A 25726-nucleotide genomic window follows, 5' to 3' on the forward strand; every position below is an offset into this window, starting at 1 on the left:
CGGGCCCCCTCCAGCACATGGGTCCTGGGGGAGGGGGGAGGGGGAGGAGAGGGAGAGAGGCAGACAGTGGAGGTGGGAAGGGATCTTTCCAGGTCAGAAGAAGAGGGGAGGCACTGCCGGGTATTTCTTCCATGCGGGTCCTCTACCTTCCAAGGCCCCTCCGGGCCGTTGGTCCTAGAAGTACAGGAGGGAAGCGGTGGGGGGAGAAGAAGAGAGGCGGAAGGGGGGAGGGACCCTCTGGGATCAGAGGATCGGGGGAGGAGCGGAAGACATTTATGCTGCCCACTGGCCCGGGAAGCCTGCTGGCCTCCGGGGCCTGGTCTCCAACTCTCCAGGGTCCCCTCCCAGACACACTGGTCTGGGGATGTTGGTCCCAGGGGTGTGGGAGCGTGGAAGGGGAAGGCAAAGAGAGGCAGACAGTGGTGGGGGGACCTTCCAGGACTGGAGAATCAGGAGAGATGCTGCAGGAAATCTCCCTACCCACTTGGCACTGGGAGGCCTGTGGTGCCGCCAGGCCTGGTCTTCGGTCCTCCAGGGGCACCTATAGGTCTCACTGGTCCTAGGGGTGTAGAAGGAAAGCAGAGGAGAAGAGGAGAGGCGGGCAGGGTAAGGGGCCTTCTGGGATTGGAGGATCAAGGGAGACGGGGAAGGTATTTGCCCTGCCCACTAGCCCTGGGAAGCCTGCTAGGCTCATGGACCTGGTCTTTCACACTCCAGGGCCCCCTCCAGCTGCTTGGGACCTAGGAGCATGGGGGGCGGGGGGAGGAAGAGAGGTGGACAGGGACGTTATGAGACTGGGAGATCTGGGGAAGTGCCACAGGCATTACCCTAGCCCAGTTGGCCCTAGGAAGCCTGTTGAGTGTCAGAATCTGGTCTCCTGCCTTCCAGTGCCCCCTCCAGCTGTGAGGGTCCTAGGGGAATAGGAGAGAGGTGGTGAGGAAGAAGAGAACCCAAGGGGGAGGAACCTTCTCAGATTGGAGGACTAGGGGGCTGCCTACCATTTCTCCCACCAACTCGGGCGCAGGGAGCCTGCTGGGTACCTGGACCTGGTCCTCTGCCCCAGGACCAGAGGCATTCCTGGGTCCCTCTGCCTCATTGGGCCTAAGGCCCATTCCCCACTACCCCCAGGGCCTTTTCTAAGCATAGGCCCTGCCCATTGCCTACCCTTCCTTCCCTCCCCCCTTCTCTAAGCCCCACCCCCACAGCCAAGGCCTTTTCTGGGTAGTTGTTTTTTTTTCCTATTTTTTTTCTTCCCACCTTCCTCACTTCAGCTATCTCAGTTGTTTTACCTTCCAGGTGTCACTCCATTTTTTAAAAATTTTTTCTAACACCTGTTAGTTTCCTATTTTTATTGTATTTTTTCTCTTGTTATTGTTCTGCTGTTCTCCTACTTTTTTGTTGTTGTTGTTAAATTTTTTTCATTTTCCTACTCCACATGGCTCATGGGATCTTGATGTACAAGCCCAGGGTCAGGCCTGAGCTCCTGAGGTGGGAGCTCTGAGTCCAAAACATTGGACTAAAAGCAAAACGCAGTTCCCAGGGAATATTCATCAGAATGAGGTCTCCCAGAGGTTCTCACCTCAACACAAAGACCCAGCTATACTCAACAGCCTACAAACTCCAGTGCTTGAAACCTCAGGCCAAACACCCAGTGGGACAGGAACGCAATTCCACCCATCCAAAGTGGGGGAAAATGAGATGACAAAAAAATATGTCACAGATGAAGGAACAAGGTAAAAATACACAAGACCAAATAAATGAAGAGGAAATAGGAAAATTGCCTGAAAGAGAATTCAGAGTAATGATAGTAAAGATGATCCAAAATCTTGATAACAAAATAGAGAAAATACAAGAAACAGTTAATAAGGACTCAGAAGAAGTAAAGAGCAAACAAACAGTAATGGACAACAAAATAACCAAAATTAAAAATACTCTAGATGGTATAAACAGCAGAATAACTGAGGCAGAAGAACGAATAAGTGAGTTGAAAGACAGAAGGGGGAAATAACTGCTGCAGAGCAGGAAAAAGAAAAAAGAATAAAAAGAATGGAAGACAGTCTCAGAGACCTTGGTGATGACATTAGTTGCACCAACATTCAAATCATAGGCATCCCAGAAGAAGAAAAGAAAGGGTCTGAGAAAATACTTGAAGAGGTTATAGTGGAAAACTTCCCGAACATGGAAAAGGAAATAATTAATCAAGTCCCAGAAGCGCAGAGAGTCCCATACAGAATAAACCCAAGGAGAAATACACCAAGGCACATATTAATCAAACTAACAAAAATTAAACACAAAGAAAAAATATTAAAAGCAACTAGAGAAAAGCAACAAATAACATACAAGGGAAAACCCATAAGGATAACAGCTGATTTTTCTGCAGAAACTCTGCAGGACAGAAGGGAACGGCAGGATATACTGAAAGTCCTGAGAGAGAAAAACCTACAGCCAAGAATACTCCACCCAGCAAGAATCTCATTCAGATTCGACACAGAAATCAAAAGCTTTACAGACAAGCAAAAGTTAAGAGAATTCAGCACCACCAAACCAGCCTTACAACAATTGCTAAAGGAACTTTTCTAAGCAAGAAACACAAGAGAAGGAAAAGACCTAAAAAAAAAACCCAAAACAATTAAGAAAATGGTAATAGGAACATACACGTCAATAATCACCTTAAATGTAAATGGATTAAATGCTCCAACCAAAAGACACAGACTGGCTGTATGGATACAAAAACCAGACCCTTACATATGCTGTCTACAAGAAATCCACTTTAGACCAAGGGACACATATAGACTTAAAGTAAGAGGATGGAAAAAGATAGTCCATGCAAATGGAAGTCAAAAGAAAGCTGGAGTAGCAATACTCATATCGGACAAATTAGACTTTAAAGTAAAGACTATGACAAGAGACAAGGAAGGACACTACATAATGATCAAGGGATCCATCCAAGAACAAGACATAACAATTGTAAATATCTATGCACCCAACATAGGAGCACCTCAATACATAAGGCAAATGCTAACAGCCATAAAAGGAGACATCGACAGTAACACAATAATAGTAGGAGACTTGAACACCCCACTTACACCAATGGACAGATCATCCAAACAGAAAATAAACAAGGACACACAAGCTTTAAATGACACATTAGACCATCTCAACTTAATTGATATTTATAGGACATTCCATCCCAAAACGACAGAATACACTTTCTTCTCAGGTGCACATGGAACATTCTCCAGGACAGATCACCTCTTGGGTCACAAATCAAGCTTCAGTAAATTCAAGAAAATTAAAATTGTATCAAGCATTTTCTCTGACCACAACACCATGAGACTAGATATCAATTACAGGAAAAAAACTGTAAAAAATACAAACACATGGAGACTAAACAATATGCTATTAAACAACCAAGAAATCAATGAAGAAATCAAAGAGGAAATCAAAAAATACCTAGAAACAAATGACAATGAAAACACAACCCAAAACCTATGGGATGCAGCAAAAGCCATTCTAATAGGGAAGTTTATAGCAATACAGTCCTACCTCAAGAAACAAGAAAAATCTCGAATAAACAACCTATCCTTACACCTAAAACAATCAGAGAAAGAAGAACAAAAAAACCCCAAAGTGAGCAGAAGGAAAGAAATCATAAAGATTACATCAGAAATAAATGAAAAAGAAATGAAGGAAACAATAGCGAAGATCAATGAAACTAAAAGCTGGTTCTTTGAGAAGATAAACAAAATTAATAAATCATTAGCCAGACTCATCAGGAAAAAAAGGAAGAAGACGAAAATCAACAGAATTAGAAATGAAAAAGGAGAAGTAACAATGGACACCACAGAAATACAGAAGATCATGAGAGAAGACTACTATGAGCAACTATATGCCAATAAATTGGATAACCTGGAAGAAATGGATACATTCTTAGAAAAATACAATCTTCCAAGACTGAACCAGGAAGAAATATAAAATATGAACAGACCAATTACAAGTAGGGAAATTAGGACTGTGATTAAAAATCTCCCAACAAACATAAGCCCAGGGCTAGAAGGATTCACAGGCGAATTCTATCAAACATTTCGAGAAGAGCTAACACCTATCCTTCTCAAACTCGTCCAAAATATAGCAGAAGGAGGAACACTCCCAAACTCATTCTACGAGGCCACCATCATCCTGATACCAAAACCAGGCAAAGATGTCACAAAAAAAGAAAATTACAGGCCAATATCACTGAAGGATATAGATGCAAAAATCTTCAACAAAATACTAGCTAACAGAATCCAACAGCACATTAAAACGATCATACAGGTTCTCTTACATTGACTGCCTAAGAGTCGCGCTGTAAGAAGCAACAACCTCTCCTCCTCCTCTCCGCCATCTCCTCGGCAGCCGCAAAACAGCAACTATGCGTGAGTGCATCTTCATCCACGTTGGCCAGGCTGGTGTCCAGATCAGCAATGCTTGCTGGGAGCTCTACTGCCTGGAACACGGCATCCAGCCTGATGGCCAGATGCCAAGTGACAAGACCACTGGGGGAGGAGATGACTCCTTCAACACCTTCTTCAGTGAGACAGGCGCTGGCAAGCATGTGCCCAGGTCAGTGATTGTAGACCTGGAACCCACAGTCATTGATGAAGTTCGCACTGGCACCTACCGCCAGCTCTTCCACCCTGAACAGCTCATCACAGCCAAGGAAGATGCTGCCAATAACTATGCCCGAGGTCACTACACCATTGGCAAGGAGATCATTGACCTCGTCTTGGACTGAATTCGGAAACTGGCTGACCAGTGCACAGGTCTTCAGGGCTTCCTGGTTTTCCACAGCTTTGGTGGGGAAACTGGTTCTTGGTTCACCTCCCTGCTGATGGAACGTCTCTCTGTTGATTATGGCAAGAAGTCCAAGCTGGAGTTCTCCATTTACCCAGCCCCTCAGGTTTCCACAGCTGTAGCTGAGCCATACAACTCCATCCTCACCACCCATACCACCCTGGAGCACTCTGGTTGTGCCTTCATGGTAGACAAGGAGGCCATCTATGACATCTATCGTAGAAACCGCAATATTAAGCACCCAACATATACTAACCTGAATAGGTTCATAGGTCAAATTGTGTCCTCCATCACTGCTTCCCTGAGATTTGATGGAGCCCTCAATGTCGATCTGACAGAATTCCAGACCAAGCTGGTGCCCTATCCCCGCACCCACTTCCCTCTGGCCACATATGTCCCTGTCATCTCTGCTGAGAAAGCCTACCATGAACAGCTTTCTGTAGCAGAGATCACCAATGCTTGCTTTGAGCCAGCCAACCAGATGGTGAAATGCGACCCTTGCCATGGTAAATACATGGCTTGCTGCCTGTTGTACCATGGCGATGTGGTTCCCAAAGATGTCAGTGCTGCCATTGCCACCATCAAGACCAAGTGTACCATCCAGTTTGTGGACTGGTGCCCCACTGGCTTCAAAGTTGGCATCAATTACCAGCCTCCCACTGTGGTACCTGGTGGAGACCTGGCCAAAGTACAGCAGGCTGTGTGCATGATGAGCAACACCACAGTCATTGCTGAGGCCTGGGCTCGCCTGGACCACAAGTTTGACCTGATGTACGCCAAGCATGCCTTTGTTCACTGGTACATGGGTGAGGGCATGGAGGAAGGAGAGTTTTCTGAGGCCCGTGAGGACACGGCTGCCCTTGAGAAGGATTATGAGTAGGTTGGTGTGGATTCTGTTGAAGGAGAGGGAGAGGAAGGAGAGAAGTACTAAAGTTACAATGTCACAAAGGTGCTGCTTTTACAGGGAAGCTTATTCTGTTTTAAACATTGAAAAGTTGTGGTCTGATCAGTTCATCTGTATGTAGCAGTGTATACTCTCATATACAATTGCTGACCTATGCTTGAAAACACAACGTTTTGTTACAGACCCAAGCTATCCATTTCTCTGATGGGTTTGAATAAAGTATTCCTTGTCTTAAATCAAAAAAAAAAAAAAGATCATACACCATGATCAAGTGGGGTTTATCCCTGGAATGCAAGGATTCTTCAATATATGCAAATCAATCAATGTGATACATCATATCAACAAATTGAAGGATAAAAACCACATGATAATCTCAATAGACGCAGAAAAAGCTTTTGACAAAATTCAACATCCATTTATGATAAAAACGCTCCAGAAAACGGGCATAGAAGGAAATTACCTCAACATAATAAAAGCCATATATGACAAACCAATAGCCAGCATCATTCTAAATGGTGAAAAACTGAAAGCATTCCCTCTAAGAACAGGAACAAGACAAAGGTGCCCACTCTCACCATTATTATTCAACATAGTTTTGGAAGTTTTAGCCACAGCAATCAGAGAAGAAAATGATATAAAAGGAACCCAAATTGGAAAAGAAGAAGTAAAATTGTCACTCTTTGCAGATGACATGATATTACACATAGAAAACCCTAAAGACTCTACCAGAAAACTGCTAGCACTCAGTGATTAATTTAGTAAAGTAGCAGGATATAAAATTAATGCACAGAAATCTCTTGCATTCCTATACACTAACAACGAAAGAGCAGAAAGAGAAATTAAGGAAACTGTCCCATTTACCATTGCAACAAAAAGAATAAAATACCTAGGAATAAACCTGCCTAAGGAGGCAAAAGACCTGTATGCAGAAAACTATAAGACACTGATGAAAGAAATCAAAGACAACACAAACAGATGGAGGGACATACCATGATCTTGGATTGGAAGAATCAATACTGTGAAAATGACTGTACTACCCAAAGCAATTTACAGATTCAACGCAATTCCTATCAAATTACCAACAGCATTTTTCATAGAACTAGAACAAGAAATCTTACAATTTGTATGGAAACACAAAAGACCCTGAGTAGCCAAAGCAATCTTGAGAAAGAAAGACGGAGATGGTGGAATCAGGCTTCCTGACTTCAAACTATACTACAAGGCCACAGTGATCAAGACAGTACGGAACTGGCACAAAAATAGAAAGGTAGATCAATGGAACAGAATAGAGAACTCAGAGGTAAACCCAAGCACGTATGGGCAGCTTATCTTTGACAAAGGAGATAAGAATATGCAATGGAAAAAAGACAGCCTCTTCAATAAGTGGTGCTGGAAAAATTGGACAGCAACATGTCAAGGAATGAAATTAGAACACTTCCTAACACCATACACAAAAATAAACTCCAAATGGATTAAAGACCTAAATGTAAGGCCAGACACTATAAAACTCCTACAGGAAAACATAGGCAGAACGCTCTATGACATACATCAAAGCAAGATCCTTTTTGACCCACCTCCTAGAATAATGGAAATAAAATCAAGAATACACAAATGGGACCTAATGAAACTTAAAAGCTTTTGCACAGAGAAAGAAACCATAAACAAGGCAAGAAGGCAACCCTCAGAATGGGAGAAAATACTTGCCAAATGAAGCAATGGACAAAGGATTAATTTCCAAAATATAGAAGCAGCTCATGCAGCTTAATACCAAAAAAGCAAATAACCCAATCCATAAATGGGCAGAACACCTAAACAGACATTTCTTCAAAGAAGACATGCAGATGGCTAACAAATACGTGAAAAGATGCTCAACATCACTAATCATTAGAGAAATGCAAGTCAAAGCCACAGTGAGGTATCACCTCACACTGGTCAGAATGGCCATCATCAAAAAATCTAGAAACAATAAATGTTGGAGAGGGTGTGGAGAAAAGGGAACTCTCCTGCAGTGTTGGTGGGAATGTAAGTTGGTACAGCCACTATGGAAAACAATTTGGAGGTTCCTTAAAATGGAACTACCATATGACCCAGTAATCCCACTACTGGGCATATATCCAGAGAAAACGATAATCCAAAAAGAAACATGTACCATAATGTTTATTGCAGCACTATTTACAATAGCCAGGACATGGAAGCAACCTAAATGCCCATCAACAGATGAATGAATAAAGAAGATGTGGCACATATATACAATGGAATATTACTCAGCCATAAAAAGGAATGAAATGGAGCTATATGTAATGAGGTGGATAGAGCTAGAGGCTGTCATACAGAGCGAAGTAAGCCAGAAAGAGAAAAACAAATACCGTATGCTAACTCATATATACGGAATCTAAAAAAATGGTACTGATGAACCCAGTGACAGGGCAAGAATAAAGGTGCAGTTGTAGAGAATGGACTTGAGGACACGGGGATGGGGGGTGGGGGTGAAGGGGAAGCTGGTACAAAGTCAGAGAGTAGCATAGACATAGATATACTACCAACAGTAAAACAGATAGCTAGTGGGAAGTTGCTGTATAACAAAGGGAGATCAACTTGATGATGGGTGATGCCTTAGAGGGCCAGGACAGAGAGGGTGGGAGGGAGTCGCGGGAGGGAGGTGATATGGGGATATATGTCTAAATACAGCTGATTGACTTTGGTGTACCTCAAAAACTGGTACAAGAGTGTAAAGCAATTATATGCCAATAAAGAGCTTAAAAAAAAAAGAAAGAAAAGGCAGCATTACCACATGATGGTAGAGAAAATAAATACATAAAAGAAATTATAAAACTCAATATATATATTCTTTGTACATTACATTCAGTATACCATTTTGCAGAGATGTATTATAACTCTTTCTTAAGATTTAGGTTTAGTAAAATAGTGGATAGCTTACCAAACTTTGGCTCTGTTCTAACAATGCCCCAATGAAAATGAACATAAAGTGTCTAAGAAAGCTGCTAAATAGAAAAGCCATGTATTAATTAAGAAATAATCCTGGGAAATACTCATTGTGCTGTTCATATCAGACTACACAATAACCAGCAGGAATAAGATCTGTTAAGTCGCAGAAATCATGGTGAAGAACACAGGCTGTAGAGTCAGACCTAGATTTCACTTCTGCCTGTACCTCTTTAACCACCCTGAGTCTCCACTTCCTCATCTGCAGAATGAGGATAAACACACTAACTTTATAGAGTCATAAGAATAAATGAGATCATGCCTATAAAGTGGTTAGCACAATAGCTGGCACAACATAGTGCCACATAATTATTATTATTATTATTATTAATTATTATATCCTGAGTATCAATAAAATTAGACCAGAGTAATACATATAAAATTTCATTAAATAAAAAACTATCCATATTCTTTTGTTCTAATAAAATTTAATTGCATTTCAAATAGATTAAAACAAGTACCTTGGCCTATGTTTTAAAATCTTTTCTACAAATTTTTTTTCTGTAACGGTATTTAGTACATAATTCCACGTTATATCATTTAGAAAGAGTCCAATTTGCCAAATCTGAATATGGAATATCTCAAATGAGTAATCTGAATCATTACTCACGGCTTGCCAAGCATCTGCTGAAAAACAATCAGTTCATAAATAAGATTATTTCAATAAATTAATAAACAATATTCCTTATCTACTCTGATAGCATATATCCTGGAAGACATCCATATTGTTAAGTGTATTATTTAAACCAACAGAAATGAAAAATGTAAAAGAACAATTTGTTTCTACTGTACCTTAGCTGTTTCCTTACTGCATACACTTGTTCTATTCCCTGTGATACTAATTCTTGAATTTTATGTGCTACTTGAGGATGTAGACGTGAGGGTAACGTACAGTTCTCATCTCTAACCGTAGTTTCCTCTTCTTCAAGAGAAGACATAGGAAAAGGGGAAGTTGATAAAGGGAGGCAGGGAGTCTCTAATTCGTGATACTGATGAGCTTGCTGCGTAGGTAACTGTACATACCACCTGACAAGAAAAAAATATTTAAAATTATATTACTAGACAAAGGCAAGAATCATAGTTACTTACGTTAATACTCATCAACAGAAGGAATAATCTTTTAAGGAAAATTATATATGATTATATCATATTAAATAAAAATAAATTTTAGAAGTGCAAATAACAAATAAAAATAAAATAAATATAAATAAAATTTAAAATGTTCTCTCAACTCTTCTAAGATTGGTTTCATACCCAATTAAATAAAAATCTTTATAAACCTTTAAAGACTTTTACTACGTCCCTAAAGTTAAGGAGGGTGCAAGATTTAAGTATACATGAAAATGGTATTTAAAATTTCACATTAAGTAAATTTTACCTCAAAATAATGAGACTTTTAAAATCATCATCTTTTGAATGTGTATTTTCCCATTCTTCTACCATTTTGTTCCCAAATTACAACTTCTGTGTTGTACATATAATCCTTCTAACCAAAGAGTGGATATAATTCAGGGCCTACAAAGATTGAGCTATGTGAGAGAATCTTCTCTGACAGGAACTCAACATACTGGCCCCACAACACTCCAGCTCCTTTTGCCCCAGTGAGCAAGAGAATCAACTAAAAGGTGAATACAGATTCCTCAAACAGTCATGCAAGGCAAAACACAGATTCTATGAAAATGAACTGATCTAATAGGATACAGTTTTAATAAATATATTTATAACAAAATGCTTGCACTGACTGATATTGCATGAAATGGAGCTTACTTAAAAATTATACGCAATATTCTGCAAACTGAACAGTCTAATTACTGACTGTATTTATTTTTCATATATCTGAAACTTTTCCTAAAGATCACATAAAAATTATATTCCATACACTTAACCCCATTATAAATTCTTCACCTGGACCAGCACATAGAGGAAAGTAAGAAAGAAAACTAATATTTCTTATTTAAAACCTGAAGCATAAAAGATATAAAATGGATTTTATATAGGGCTTAGAATTCAAATCTGGCTGCCAGTAATCAAAGATGGGTTTAAATATATATATATATATATATATATATATATATATATATGTGTGTGTGTGTGTGTATATATATATATTTACATATATATATAGGTGATTGCAAGTTCAGCTCCTAATAAGTATCTGAAAAAAAGTACTAAAATGTATTGCTAAATATGTATTTATCATTTTGGGAAAAAACTTCCACATGGTATAAAGAATTCTTTGCTCAAACTATCCACATTTGGATGATAAACTTGATAGCTTATATAGTGGCAAATCATTTTAATACCTAGGGAGCTACTAATAAGACATCTACATTATATTTCTCAATGAAATAACTGGAAAACATAATATAAATTTCTCTTATAGACAGAATTCTTGCAAATGGAGCGAAGTAATTTGTAAAATAAAAGAACAATATAAATGTCATACCTAAGAACACCACCAGCATCTACCAAGTTCTTCTTTAGCATGTTAAAGGCTTTTTCCTGCTCCATTCGGATTATTTTCCTGTCAATTTTGGGGTCTGTAGGAACTCTATATTCAGGAAATTTCTGTACCTTTTTAATGTAAATCCTTTTTATAAGAAAAAGAAGAATTTGTTTCATTATACTATAATTTCAAGGATAACTTATCAACCAGAAGTTTACTTTAAGCATTGAAGTTTAGAAAAATTTAATTAATCTAGAAAACATTTAGATGATTATGTGAAAGATATGCCATATTCTCAGTTGTATAATACTTAGCAAATTAACAATAATCATTACTTTAGTAAAAATGTCTAAATACCATGAGTATTAACTTTTTTTTTCTGGATCTGTCTCTTCTCCATTCTCCTGGAAGCTATTAACACCTCACGCTTGGATTACCCTCTTTCCGGAGCCTCTAGGCCTCCAGTCTTCCATTTCTTAAATCCACTTGATATATCAATGCCACAATAATCCTTCACATTTGTACTTTGCTGTTGAAGAAGCTATTTGATCTTTAATCAAGTACAAATTTCTTAGCAGCATTCAAGGCATTCTATTTGATCCTAATTTATTCAACCATCTTTTAATTACTTCAAATATAAAACTGCTTTTCCTGTAAAGTTTATCATCTCAAAGTTCCTTCCTCCTCTGATACCAAATATACAATCATGCTATATCTTTCTTTATATCATTCTCCTTGCCTACCATATCTTCCTTCTAATTCTCTACCTACCAAATTCAATCTAAACTTCAGTATCCAGATTAAGTTGCATTTTCTTTCCTGTTTGCTAGGATGTATTCCTTCTCTGAAGACAGTTAGCTAATCCACACATTTAACATTATATACAATACTGTTATGTTCTCTAATAGTTTTTTGCTTCCTGATCTATCCTAACAATATTTTAAGTTTCCCATGATTAAGTAAAATCACATACCTCTTTTAGTCTCCCTCCTTCCCATGGCACCCAATGTTGTTGCTGGGCACAGAACAGATACTCAAAAAGGACTTATAGAATGATAGAGCATAAAATGATGTCTTTACATAAGAGATTTTCTCTCAAGTTATATCTAAAATTCTACACTGCTTATATTTAAAAGCAATTGCTTAAGTTGAAAGTTTTGTTTAATGGTCAGGTTTAAATATTGTCTAAAGTTAACGTTATCAGATTAAACATAACTGGCTTAAAAACTTCTTGAGAATCCTGAGGTTTGTGATATGAGATGTAATGCTAAAATAAAACATTTCAAAGCTCAACTAAATCCAACCTTTACATGTCATCTTAAAATTTTACCTCATGATTGAAAATAATTTCAATGTGTGAGAAAAAGAATATTAGTAAAGAACATTATAAAAATCTTTTATTGGTACACATTTTTCATTCTCAGCCAGAGCAATGATTACTCAGTAGTCCTAGTCTATCTAAAATTTATTATGTTGGTCCTATACATTGCTGATATAAGAATATAATTGGTAAACTATAATGAATACAATTGGTAAAATCACTCTACAAAGCAACTCTGCAACACCTGTCAACATTTAAAAAGAATACAATACTTGCCCTAGCAATATCATTTCAAGGAATTTATTCCATCAATATACTTACAAAAGTGTACAAATAGGTACAATGTTATTACCTGCAGCTTTGTATATAATAATAAAGAATATTTCTCAGAGCCTACATGTCCATTGTTGGAGAATTAAGTAAATAATTTATCTATACATGGAATATTATATGGCTATTAAAAAGAAGCAACCATGAAACTAATATAATGTTATATGTCAATTATATCTCACTTTTTAAAATTATCAATCAATAAAAAGAGGGAATCAGTTCATTTATATACAGACATGAAGCCAGCCTTGAGATATATTGGGAATGAAAAAAAAGGTGTAGAGTAAAACAACAAGGTCCTACTGTAAAGGACAGGGAACTATATTCAATATCCTGTGATAAACCATAATGGAAAAGAATATGAAAAAAAAATTTATATGTATAACTGAATCACTTTGCTGTACAGTAGAAATTAACACAACATTGTAAATCAACTATACTTCAATAAAATGTTTTTTAAAAGGGCAGAGTAGTATACGTCTCTACATTCACACTAGTATGAAGCATAATAGCTATGCAGCAAACCACCACAGTAGGCATTCAGAATGGAAATATATCAATGTGAATTCATAGCAGGAGAGAAGGTATGCTACTATGCAAATTTAAGGGAAAAAAATATTAGTAATCTTTACTGAGATCTTCAACATTTATGAGGATAAAGTAGAGCATATACCTATATGCATATATGTAGAATATCTTTGCAAGGTTATTCAAGAAACTGGTAAGAGTTGTTGCCTTAAAGTGGGACATAGGAAGCAGGGGTAAGAGGAAACAGGTTTCACTGTATACTCTTGGCACTGCTTAAACTTAATAAACTTAATAAAAATAAATGCTTAATAAAAAATAAATAAAAGAAAATAAAGCTTACCGGGCTGGACAAGTGGCTTTGTAGAGCTGACAAGACCTGCTTTCCTGCTCACTGATTTTTTTTAACTGGAAACCTTTTCTTCTTGGCCCATACTGACACTCCATTACCACAGCTCTACTCCCTGTGGGCCAAAACCAACTATTGATATTAATTCAAGTATCCATCTGTTCTGGATAGTAGATTAAAAATAACTTGGTGGTAGCAATGACAAAATCTATACTCCCAATTATACAACCTTAAGGAAAGAAAACATCAGTAAGACTTACTAAGATGTGCAAATACATAAATATAAAAGTTTAATGTTTACCAAATGTACCATATTATGGTAAGGAAATTAGCAAATACCACATCTACTGAATGTCAACTGATATTTACATATGTATGGTTTTTAATAATAAAATTTACTACTTTATAAGTAGAAATTAGCAACTACTACATTTACTAATAAATATTAATATCATTTAAAATTTTATTTCCTTTTATAATTATTTATTTCCTTCTTTCTATTTGAGCTGTTAGAATAATGTGATTACCTGCCTCTAAGATGGCTCCCAATGATCCTGGCCTCCTAGTACTCATGTCCTTGGTAATTCCCTCCCCTTAAGCATGGGCTAGACTTAATAACTTACTTCTAATGAATATGGCAGAAGTGACAGGATGTTATTTTTGATATTAGGTTATAAAAAGACTGTAACTTCCATCTTGTGTGCTTTCTTGCTCTTGCTTGGATTGCTGTCTCTGGGTGAAATGAGATGTCATGTGGTGAGGTAGGTCTGTGGAGAGGCCCACCTGGCAAAGAATAAGGCCTGCCAACAGCCACGTGAATGAGCTTGGAAGCAGATCCTCCCCCAGTCAAGTCCTGAGATGACTGCAGCTCCAACCAACACCTTAACTGCTGTCTTGTGAGAGAACCTGAGGCAGAACCACCTTGCTAAGTTGCTCTTGGATTCCTGACCCACAGAAACTGTGAGATAATAAATGCTTGTTGCTTTCAACCACCACATTTGGGGTAATTTGTTACAGTGCAATAGATAACACAAATAAGCAGATGTGAAAACTACACAATTTAAGATTTTAAATTGAATATCCTAATCTATGTAGGGTACAGCAAACTTTTCAAATATAAAACCAAAAACACCAATCATGAATAAAAATGTTGATAAGGCTGATACTAACTTCTTCTAAATAATGGTAAAAGGAAAATCACAGTTTGAGAAAATATTTTATAATACGTAAAGCAAAGAATTAATATGCAGAATATAAAGAACCATAAATAATTTTTTTAAAAATAAAAACTATCAAACAGAAAAATGGGCAAAGACTATGAACTGGCAATTCAGAAAGAAAAAAAAAGGATATTAAATAAACAATAAAAAGATGTTCAAATTCACTAATAAACAGGGAAATGCAAATTAAAACAACAGTAAAATACTCTCCTTCACTCTTCAAATTGGCAAGAATAAAAACAATTTGACAATATTCTAAAATAACAGAATCCACTGATCAATCTTACAGTTAAAAATGCTACATAACTAGTGATAAGAAGTACAAAGCACACCTATAAAGTGTTCTTGCAAAATATTTTAATGAAGATTAAATCTTCATTTAATCAAACTTCTAGAACTAAGAGATTACAGGAAATACAGCAGATGAAAGAACATGTTAAAAAAAACCAGAGAGAACTTCCCAGGTGACACAGTGGTTAAGAATCCTCTTGCCAATGCAGGGGACATGGGTTCCATCCCTGGGCCAGGAAGATTCCACATGCGGAGGAGCAACTAAGCCCGTGTGCCACAACTACTGAGCCTGCACTCTAGAGCCCAAAAGCCACAACTACTGAGCCCGAGTGTTACAACTACTGAAGCCTGTGTACCTAGAACCCGTGCTCCTTAACAAGAGAAGCCACCACACTGAGAAGCCTGCAAACCACAACGAAGAGTAGCCCTGCTCTCCACAACTAGAGAAAGCCCACGCACAACGAAGACTCCATGCAGCCAAAAATAAAATTAATTAATTAATTTAAAAAAAAAAACACCAGAGATAGAATCAGCAAAATCCTGAATATGGCAAACTCTACAGGACAAACTACCTGGGGGAAAAGAGGGGAAAAATTTTTAGATGAGAAGAAACAACCAAATTTGATCCATGAACATGGTTTGCATGAGAATTTATACAAACCTCTGAAAAAAGAATTATGAGATAACTGGAGAAATGTGAACAATGGACAACTTATGACATTAAGAAATTACTGTTGGGACTTCCCTGGTGGTCCAGTGGTTAAGACTACACACCTCCACTGCAGAGGGCATTGGGGAATTGGGGAACTAAGATCCAACATGCCACATGGCCAAAAAATAAAAAAATTATAAAAAAAGAAAAGAAAAGAAATTACTGTTAATTCTTTTTAAGTGTGATAATGGCATTGTCATTATATTTATATAAAGAGTCCTTATACTTCAGATGTATACTTCAGTATATATTATATACTTTAGTAATTATAGATGAAACGATATCTAGAATTTTCTATAAAATCATCTTTGGGAATGAAGAAGTGTGTAGGGGTATAAATGACACAAGACTGACCACATGTTGATATTTGTTGAAGCTGGATGATGGATACATGGAGTTATGAGATTTCATATCTTATTACCTCTACTTTGATACGCATATGAAAATTCCCATCGTATAAAGATTTTTTAAAATCTGAGAATGCTAAATCACAGAATGAATGCAGGAAAGGGAAATTTTCATACATTGCTGAAAGGACTAAAAATTGGTTGTCAATCCCTCACATATGAGTCTTGTATTTAAAAAGCACAGAAAGCAAAATTTTTTGGAATACATTTGGTTGCAAAACCTGACCTGAACTTTATAATGCTATTTATAGTCTCTACTTATTCTTTTTAGTGTGACTATGCATAATGTATTACAGTGTTTGATTACACAATATTGTCTATAGAACACTTGCTAGGAGTACTCTGTAACATTAGCACATTATATTCCCAAAATACAGAATTCTGAAATATATTTGGAAAAAAAAATTTTAGAGAAGGGATTTTGGACCTGAACAACCACCTTAGAAAGCAACTTGAGATGATCTTGTAAAGATGAAGTGAGCATACTTCACAACTCCGCAATTGCACTTTAATGCACACACTCTAGAATACTTACAACTTTCCAACAGAAAACATGTATCATGGAGGTTAGACTATAGAATTCTTTGTAATATTGAAACATTGGAAACAACCTAAATTATCATTAGTAGAAAAATAACTGCTGTTTGGTCATATGCTGGAATGATCAAATTTAAGTAACAGTTTATTATTAATTTATTATATAATATTAAATTACATAATAATTAAATTGGATTAACTAGAATTTATAAGTATCAATATGGATAGATTTCAAAAAATAGGAGTGAGTGAAAAGTCTACCTAAGAATATCTAGTTTACTACTTACATATACTTTGAAATGTTCAAAACAATAAAATATATTATTATAAATACAAACATGTAAGATAAAGTATAAAAATACACATCAAATTCATGTAGTAGCTGCCTGAGGAGAGTTAAGAAGGGATGTGCACTAGGAAGGAGAATAAGACATGGGCAGAAGCGGTTACATTTATCTCATCTTCCTCTAAGTAGTTCTCTTTACCCTCAGAGCTCTAGGATAAGCTGCAACTCTTCCAGTGGAATTAGTGCCCCCTTAGTTCTAAAATAAATCACTTATTCTTAGGTTCCTTGGGGTCTGACTAGTCCTAGGGTGACTCTCTGGGAATTATTGGAAACTCTATTGCTTTAGTAAACACTAGCCCAGTGTTTGAGAATGCTGTATGCAACACACCTGATGCTTGAGAACCCTAAAATTAGAATTCTGCATAACTCCAGATTGTATACCAGTGCTACATAAGAACTCCAGAGTTATAAGCTATATAAAATGGACACTGCTTTTTCTCCCACAAGACAAATCAAGAGAGAAAGAAAGAATATCTGGATTGGATGGGAAAAAAAAAACCACCCCAACCAGCTATACGTATTTAAAATAATAAAACTGCTCTACGGTTTAATTTTTATAAATAGGTCTACCAGGAATTTATATATTTTTTACTTTCTATTTTTCAGTATAAAGTATTATTTATTTACCCTAATATACTAAAATACAATTTTACAAACAGAAAATAATTGGTTACATTTACTATAAGTTTTCTTTTCGGTTTAACACACATTTTCACCAATTAACAGTCAGTTGTCATCTACCAAAATGAAAATGCATCACCTTAGGAAAACCACATTTTCACAATGGATCATGGCTGCTGCTGAACTTTTTAAAATAAATCTTTTAAAAAGTACCTGCATTAACAAATGGGATTCCATCATATGGGACATACTGGGATTTCCACATCAAGCGTGTAGCTGGCTTGGCTGGGCTTGGAGATTGGCGGGTCCCCCAAACACTCTGTGTTTGCTGCTTGTGAAATGTTAGGACACTTTCTAATTCAGTCTCACTTACACAGTAGCCACGGTATGAATCTCCAATTTTCTGCATATAGAAATTCACACACACGTATCACTTATTAAGATATACATTTCTTAGTTCCATTTTATGTTTCCATTCCTGTTCCTTATTCTTTAGCTCTCACTTTTAACTTCCACGTTGCTAATATATTTTTAAGTATTTTTGTAAGCTGTCTTAAATTCTTCCTGAAATAAGGTAAGGTATAAATAAATCATGTAAATAAATTGATATTATCTATCCCCCACAATTGAGGGATTGCAAGTATCCCTCAACTAGAAGAAAAGCTTTTTCTATACCCAGAAATGCACTTTTTTTAAGCTCTTTATTGGAGTATAATTGCTTTACATGGCTGTGCCAGTTTTTGTTGTACAACAAAGTGAATCGGCTGTATTTATACATATATCCCCATATCCTCTTCCTCCCGCGACTCCTTCCCACCCTCCCTGTCCTGGCCCTCTAAGGCATCACCCATCATCAAGCTGATCTCCCTGTGTCATGTAGCAGCTTCTCACTAGTTATCTATTTTACATTTGGTAGTGTATATATGTCAATGCTACTCTCTCACTTCGTCCCAGCTTCCCCTTTGGTCCCCACCCTGTGTCCTCAAGTCTGTTCTCTACATTGGCATCTTTATTCTTGCCCTGTCACTGGGTTTATCAGTACCATTTTTTTAGATTCCATATATATATGAGTTAGCATACGGTATTTTTCTCTTTCTGGCTTACTTTGCTCTGTATGACAGACTCTAGGTCCATCTACCTCACTACAAATAACTCAATTTCATTTCTTTTAATGGCTGAGTAATATCCCATTGTATATATGTGCCACATCTTCTTTATCCATTCATCAGTTGATGGGCCTTTAGGTTGCTTCCATGTCCTGGCTATTGTAAACAGTGCTGCAGTGAACATTGTGGTACATGTTTCTTTTTGGATTATGGTTTTCCCTGGGTATATGCCCAGTAGTGGGATTGCTGGGTGCACTCATCTCTTAAATTGAAATGCACTGAGACCTAGAATTGATTCCACATATGTTTCTCCCTTATAGGGAATAAGAGCAGAGATGTGGAATAGGGATCTTTTTCTTCCTAATTAAACTAAATGTTTTACCTGGCAAGAATACATTTAACAGAAGGAAAGTATCAACAGACTGTTGTAGGTATACTTTGAGCCATAATAAAAAGAGATAATCTGATTCCAAACAATACATTATCTATAATTTCCCCTGAAAGTGATAAAAATACCTATGCTTATGACTTTTAGCCTAGATATGTCCTCATCAAAATATCCCCTACAAATAAAAGCAGAAATATAAAAGTCTAGCTATAACTTTTTTTTATAAATAAAATGAATAGAGTATATAATGTTGTTAATGAACAAAAAAATTCAGAATTAGTACAATGTAGTCAGGCCCATACCATGAGATAAAAGTTTAATACAGTACTGAAATTTGTCCAACTAATAGATTTTGGTCAAATCTTTAAAAAACTGAAGGAATGTTTTTCCTTTCCATATTTTAAGATTTGTTTAAAATAATTAAGCATTTTAATAATTAAATACCCATTACCATGTATGGTTTATATGTAGAAGAGCATGATCCCTTTCCTCAAAAAAGGATATAGTCTAAATGTTATGTAATAATAAACAACCCAAGCTGGTAAATAATTAAGAATAGTAATGGTAACAACTATCAAAGAATTTTAAGAGAGAAATAGGTAAAAGATAAAGTAATCATTAGACTATTACAGAAAAGACATATAGGACTTGCATTGGGATTTGAAGAAGAGTAGTTAGAAAGAGAAGTAGAAGAAAAAATAACATATTTGGAAATGGAAATTAAAAACAAGTGAAGGAGAGGTAAAGTAAGATTCTGAAGTGTTTGTACAAAGTAGGGAGACTGAGCTAACACGAATGAAAGATGAATTGGGAAAAAGTAGGAAATAAAATAGGACAAGATAAGGTGATACCAGATTATAGAAGACCTTGAAAGCTAGTAACAAGAGGATAATGATGTGGAAAAAATAACACTGAGCTTATTCGACAGTGAGAAAAGACAATGAAAGTAATCTTTAAAGATAAGTAGTTTTAGAAAACCACACAGTAAGAACTAGAAATGGAAGAGTCAAAGAGATTAACCAGAAGGCTGTTACCATAACTGAGAAACAAATGTCTGTGGAAAAAGCTCTCTTTAAACCCTTTAAAGGAAAGAATCAGGTGCCTATCTGAATATGGGAAAGGAATAAATTATTCTAAAACTTTTTAAAGGAAAAAGCTCTATTTAAATCACTTTAAGGGAAAGAATCAGGTGACTATCTGAATATGGGAAAGGAATAATTTATTCTAAAACTTTGTATCTAAGGAAATGGTGTTTGTTACTACACTGACAAGGAATTTAGGAAGTAGAGCTAGTTGTGGTGTGGTAGCTAATTTCTGTTTAGGATATGGTGAATTTGAGGTGAAATCCAAGCGAAGCTTCAGGTAAGTAGCTAGAGATCTGCGACAGAACCAAGGGCAGAATTAAAGAACTGGTGATAGAGATTTGGGAATCATTTTTATAAAAGTGAGAAAAAAGTCAACAAATTGATCAGCTCCTCAAGGGATAAAATGTAGAGGAATAAGACAAGGTCACACGGTGAGCTCTGAAGAATTTCCACTGAGAATATGAAAAGAAATAAGTGTTAGATGGAGCTATATGTTATGAGGTGGATAGACCTAGAGTCTGTCATACAGAGTGAAGCAAGTCAGAAAGAGAAAGACAAATATTGTATGCTAACTCACATATACAGAATCTAAAAATTGTACTGATGAACTCAGTGACAAGAGTAAGGATGCAGATGCAGAGAATGGACTGGAGAACTCGAGGTATGGGAGGGGGCGGGGGATGAAGGGGAAGATGAGACGAAGCGAGAGAGTAGCACAGACATATATATACTACCAACTGTAAAATAGATAGCCAGTGGGAAGTTGTTGTATAACAAACGGAGTTCAACTCGAGGATGGAAGATGCCTTAGAGGACTGGGAGGGGGAGGATGGGGGGGACTCGAGGGAGGGTGGGGGGGGACTCGAGGGAGGGAGGGAATACGTGGATATGTGTATAAAAACAGATGATTGAACTTGGTGTACCCCCCCCAAAATAAATAAATAAATAAATAAAATTAAACAAACAAACAAAAAAAGAAATAAGTATTAAGCAAAGAAAGAGAAGGTAAAAGATAAAAAGTAGAGAAGCATGATAGGGAAGTTTCATGGAAGACAAGGGAAAAGTTTTAAGAGAAGAAATGAAACAACAGTGACGTGTAAAGGGATTTATAAGGATCTCTGCTTTAATAGAGCTTACAATCTCTAAGGAATGAAATAATAGATGAGTTAGCACAAACATGAACAAAATATTACAGATACAGCCTCTATTAGTTGTATTCAAAAGTGAACATTCTGGGATGAATTGTAGTTATAATCAACTAAGTGAATCTACACACAGATTATTTTTTAACTCACCTCACAGCTCCTAAGACGACAGGCCCATATAGGTGTGTTAGAAGAAAGTGGCTGGAGTGGAGTCAAAAAGGGTTCTTCAAGTATTCTGGGACAGGGTGGAATATAAATAAATATACATTACAAGTTATACACACACACACACACACACACACACACACACACACAGCATTCAGCTGCTTTATCCTCTTAGCCAGTCAAAGACAATACTGAGGTCATCAATTAGAAATTGTAATAATAATGACAGATGGGTCTGATGGATGTAATTAGGCTTTTTTAAATCATTACTATTTTATCAATTGCTAAAGCAAAAGTCTAAGTTTGTTCCTCCAAATACCTGTAGTCTCAACAACTTCCAAGTGTTTGAATGGTTTATTCATTTCCTGAATTTCTGATCATCTCTATAGTCAGCCAACTTTAAATGTGATAATGTAAAAAGAGATTTCCATGGTGATATTCAAAGATGAGCTCCTCTTTCTCACTGACTCACCTTGTCGCTGTCTTTTTGGGCAACGTGAGGGATGCTTGTGGACGAAGAATGTAACTACTGTCATTGTCTGCTAGAGAATCCACTCTTACAGTCGGTAAGTTTCTGTTACTGGGTTTCTCTTCAGAGACATCTTAACAATAAGAACAAGAACAAAGCAACATCAATATCTTGAATAAGACCATGAGAATGTAACTAACTGGAACTAACACACTTGAAATAGGAAAGGAAAGATATGCTCTGGAGCTAAAGATAATAAAATTGGTAATACTTTATTGAGAATTTCTCTGATAAACTTGTTTACTTTTAAACTGTAATACTGACTACTGAAGTTTTGTAAGTAAGCTTTGGAACTTATATTGAACAGCTAGGATTTAAAAGTGGTATAAGTAATTGTTACAGTAATAGTATCACAATATAATAGGAAAATGTAAAACTAACTCCTTTTTGTTTCTATGTTATATTTGTAATGCTTTCTGCAAACTAAGTTTTTTTCCCTTAAGTTTTAGCAACTGTTATCAAAGACAAAGAATCATAACACTAAAGTAAGAATATTTGCCCTAAATCATTATCTGTGAAAAAAGACAACAGTGTAGCTATGATGTTAGAAAAGAGATTCAAATAGATGGAAAAGGAAGGGAAGCAAAAAGAAGAGAACTAATAGGAATATTATCAAGTAGGTAAAGAAAGAAAAAAATAAAAAGAAATAGGGAGCATGACTTTCTGAATCTGAAGGAACAAAGTAAAGAGGAAAAGAACTAAAAGGATGAGAACAGTTTTTTTTTTTTTAAAGTGTCATATCTAACAACAATATTGATAAAAATACAAATATAAAAATTTCTCCAGTAGCTGTTAGCACTACATTCTTGTTATTGTTGCTGTTATTACTGTTATTAAAATTAAGAAGAATTTATTTTATGCTCACTGGTCATTTGGGAGGAAGCAAGAGTCAACCAGCTTCATAGAATTCCAAAATGAAATAGACAGCTAACCTAGACAGGAGTTGAAAAATGAACTTGAAATTTATTTGGGCTATGAAACTTTTTCTAATCATTCAGTTCACAATCTTACCCAAAGAGATCAATTTTAGCACTGACTTTCATGAGGTGATTTTCTGAAATATGCATTTGTTCTTTAATTCTTAAAACCCCTATATCCCATGATTACTCACCTCGAGGACTATTCACATCCACAAGCTGCCCCTGAGGTATAATCACTTGTGTCATTCCTGTCTGGGTAGATGGAATTACACGCAGCACCTGTCCATTTTCTGATGGGCTGGCAACAATCATCTTGGAAGCATTTTAAAAAAATCAAATGCATAAGTCTACAATGATTCAACAGAATCATTATTTAGGAAATTATTAGACATGTCTACGTCTACAGCAGATAGACTAGCATTTTCCTCACTTTCCACGTGAAAACACTGAGGTACATAAAAATATTTTTCCAAAGTCTCACAACTGATAAGTGGTAAAGCTCGGATTCAAAACAGGCAGTTTGACCCTATGTCCTATGATCTTAACCACCTGTGGTCTTAATCATTACATGGACGTGAGGTCTAATTACTTAGTAACCTGAAGGAGTAAATCTCTGACTGGACTAAATATATTTACTTTTTTCTACTTACTGTATTATCCCCACATTTGCCCTATTTGTGTGATAATCATTGGTCTCATATTTTAAGTCATTTTCATTTAAAAACAGTAACTTTTTTAGATGTTTAATTAAATAGGATTTATTTTTATACCACTGCATTTGTATATCTCCTGTCTTGGTCCACAAGAAATACTACAGAGTGCCCCCAAAGTCTGAAAACATAGGGAAATTGTATATTTATTATTTCCTTTGTTTGTCTTCAGTTTAATAAATGAACTCATTGCCTCAAATTTAGAGGAATGTCAACTAGGAAAGTGTCTAAAGTTGAAGAAAAACATTTTGAGCCTATCACTTAGAAATAAAACTAATACATTATTTAAAAATAAGTTTATCCTATATTTCCAGGCTTTCCGGACATCTTATAAACTTTATTACCTAAAAAACTGCTCTTCTACTAACAGTTTTACTCTTTTACCTGAAATGTCCATGTCCTCAGTTTTCCCTAGTGCAAATAACTCTCCTTAATAATGCCAACCCACTTTCTCAAACTTCCCTTCTGGTATGTAAAACATGAAAACATTCCTGATGGCCTGATAGAGACAGCATTCTTACTTTTAAGAGGGTCATTTGAAAAACTAAATTTGGAAAAAAATAAAAAACAAAAAAACCCCTTAAACCTCAACAAAATAGAATGCTTTAAATATAATCATAAACATTTCCCAGAAATTAAGAATAGAAATTGTTTCCTTCCCCCAATGTTTATCAAGTTTCTTGAGATAAAGATATCTTGCCATACCTCTTATTACTTCAGCCTGAAAAAACAGCTGTAATCTCTGATGATAATAACTGCTTTTCATTTGTTGAGTTCATACTAAGTGGCAGGACTTTACATGTATTACTTTATTTAATCTTCATGACACGTATATGAACTGTATACACTTTATGCACGAGGAAATTGCCGCAGTGGTTACAAAACTTATGTAAGGCAACTCAGAGCTATATAGTCCTGAGCTGAAATTCAAACCCAAGCAGTCTGACTCCTTTTAACCACTACTCTGTACTGCCTCCCAATATCTGATGATGTTACTTAACCTAAAAAAAGACAAAAATAAAACAATACAAAAACCCTGCTGGCTTTAAAAGGCAATAGAAATAACGTTGTGTTTAATTCTTTACTCCCTATAAATGAGATTAAATATATGTGAAAATTTTTCATTCACTCTTAGAAAATAAGAGTTGCTGTGGTTATTTTAAAATCCAAATAAAACACATATAATAAAGTGATACTTTATTCAATCATAAGAAAATTTCATAATTAAGACTGATCTATGGAATATCCCCTTAATTTTGAAACTGTTTCCCAAGCACTGTGGAAAAGAGTCTCCTCCATTTTCTGTTTTCTTAGCTTACTACACCTGGTACCTAAAAAACTATTTTCAAGTCATAATATTTGACAATGGTGATGATAATATTACTTTTTCTATTACCAAAAAAAGTAATTATCTTTAATCTTTGCTATGAAAACATAGTTTCAAAGACTCATCTGCTTCAATACAATCTATTTGAGGCTGACCATGAAAATCATCAGAAAATCCTGGCTAATGAGTAGTTTTATATTTACTGGGCTCTTCGTGTACAATATTTCTAGTAAATAAAAAAAATCACCCCTGCTTCACTCCAAAACCTCCTCTCATCCACTGCAGACTTGCCCACTGCAGAATTTTTACTAGTTCCTTGATAGCTTCTATGTGAAAAAAATCATATTAAAAAAAAAAAGTCACTTCTTACAAAAACCTCCACTTGGTGGGAGATGTTGATAATGGGGAAGACTATCTATGCATATATGCATGTGTGGAAGCCAAGGATATATGGGAAATCTCTGTATTTTCTGCTCAAGTTTGCTGTGAACCTAAAACTACTCTTA

The 25726-nt window shown here is 36.2% G+C and overlaps 1 protein-coding gene and 1 pseudogene across 8 annotated transcripts in view; one reads left to right on the forward strand and one right to left on the reverse strand.

Annotated features, from left to right (window-relative positions):
- The window catches only part of CARF (calcium responsive transcription factor), a 75406-nt gene that overhangs the window by 34429 nt on the left and 15251 nt on the right, over window positions 1-25726 (reverse strand). For 5 of the 8 annotated variants that reach the window (XM_057744269.1, XM_057744270.1, XM_057744267.1 and 2 more), the window contains 7 exons: window positions 23375-23495; window positions 22207-22336; window positions 21720-21804; window positions 18059-18248; window positions 13706-13826; window positions 11187-11330; window positions 9533-9766 (listed from right to left, as the gene is read on the reverse strand). In XM_057744269.1, the coding sequence (XP_057600252.1) occupies window positions 9533-9766; window positions 11187-11330; window positions 13706-13826; window positions 18059-18248; window positions 21720-21804; window positions 22207-22336; window positions 23375-23495 (1025 nt within the window). Of the gene's footprint in view, window positions 1-9532; window positions 9767-11186; window positions 11331-13705; window positions 13844-18058; window positions 18249-21719; window positions 21805-22206; window positions 22337-23128; window positions 23196-23374; window positions 23496-25726 lie in introns of those variants that run through there. The other 3 variants (XM_057744271.1, XM_057744273.1, XM_057744272.1) reach the window with 3 other exon arrangements.
- On the forward strand, window positions 4326-5979 carry LOC130858204 (tubulin alpha-1A chain-like; annotated as a pseudogene).

This window comes from Hippopotamus amphibius, chromosome 8 (genome assembly GCF_030028045.1).
Source record: "Hippopotamus amphibius kiboko isolate mHipAmp2 chromosome 8, mHipAmp2.hap2, whole genome shotgun sequence".
Classification (NCBI taxonomy): domain Eukaryota; kingdom Metazoa; phylum Chordata; class Mammalia; order Artiodactyla; family Hippopotamidae; genus Hippopotamus; species Hippopotamus amphibius.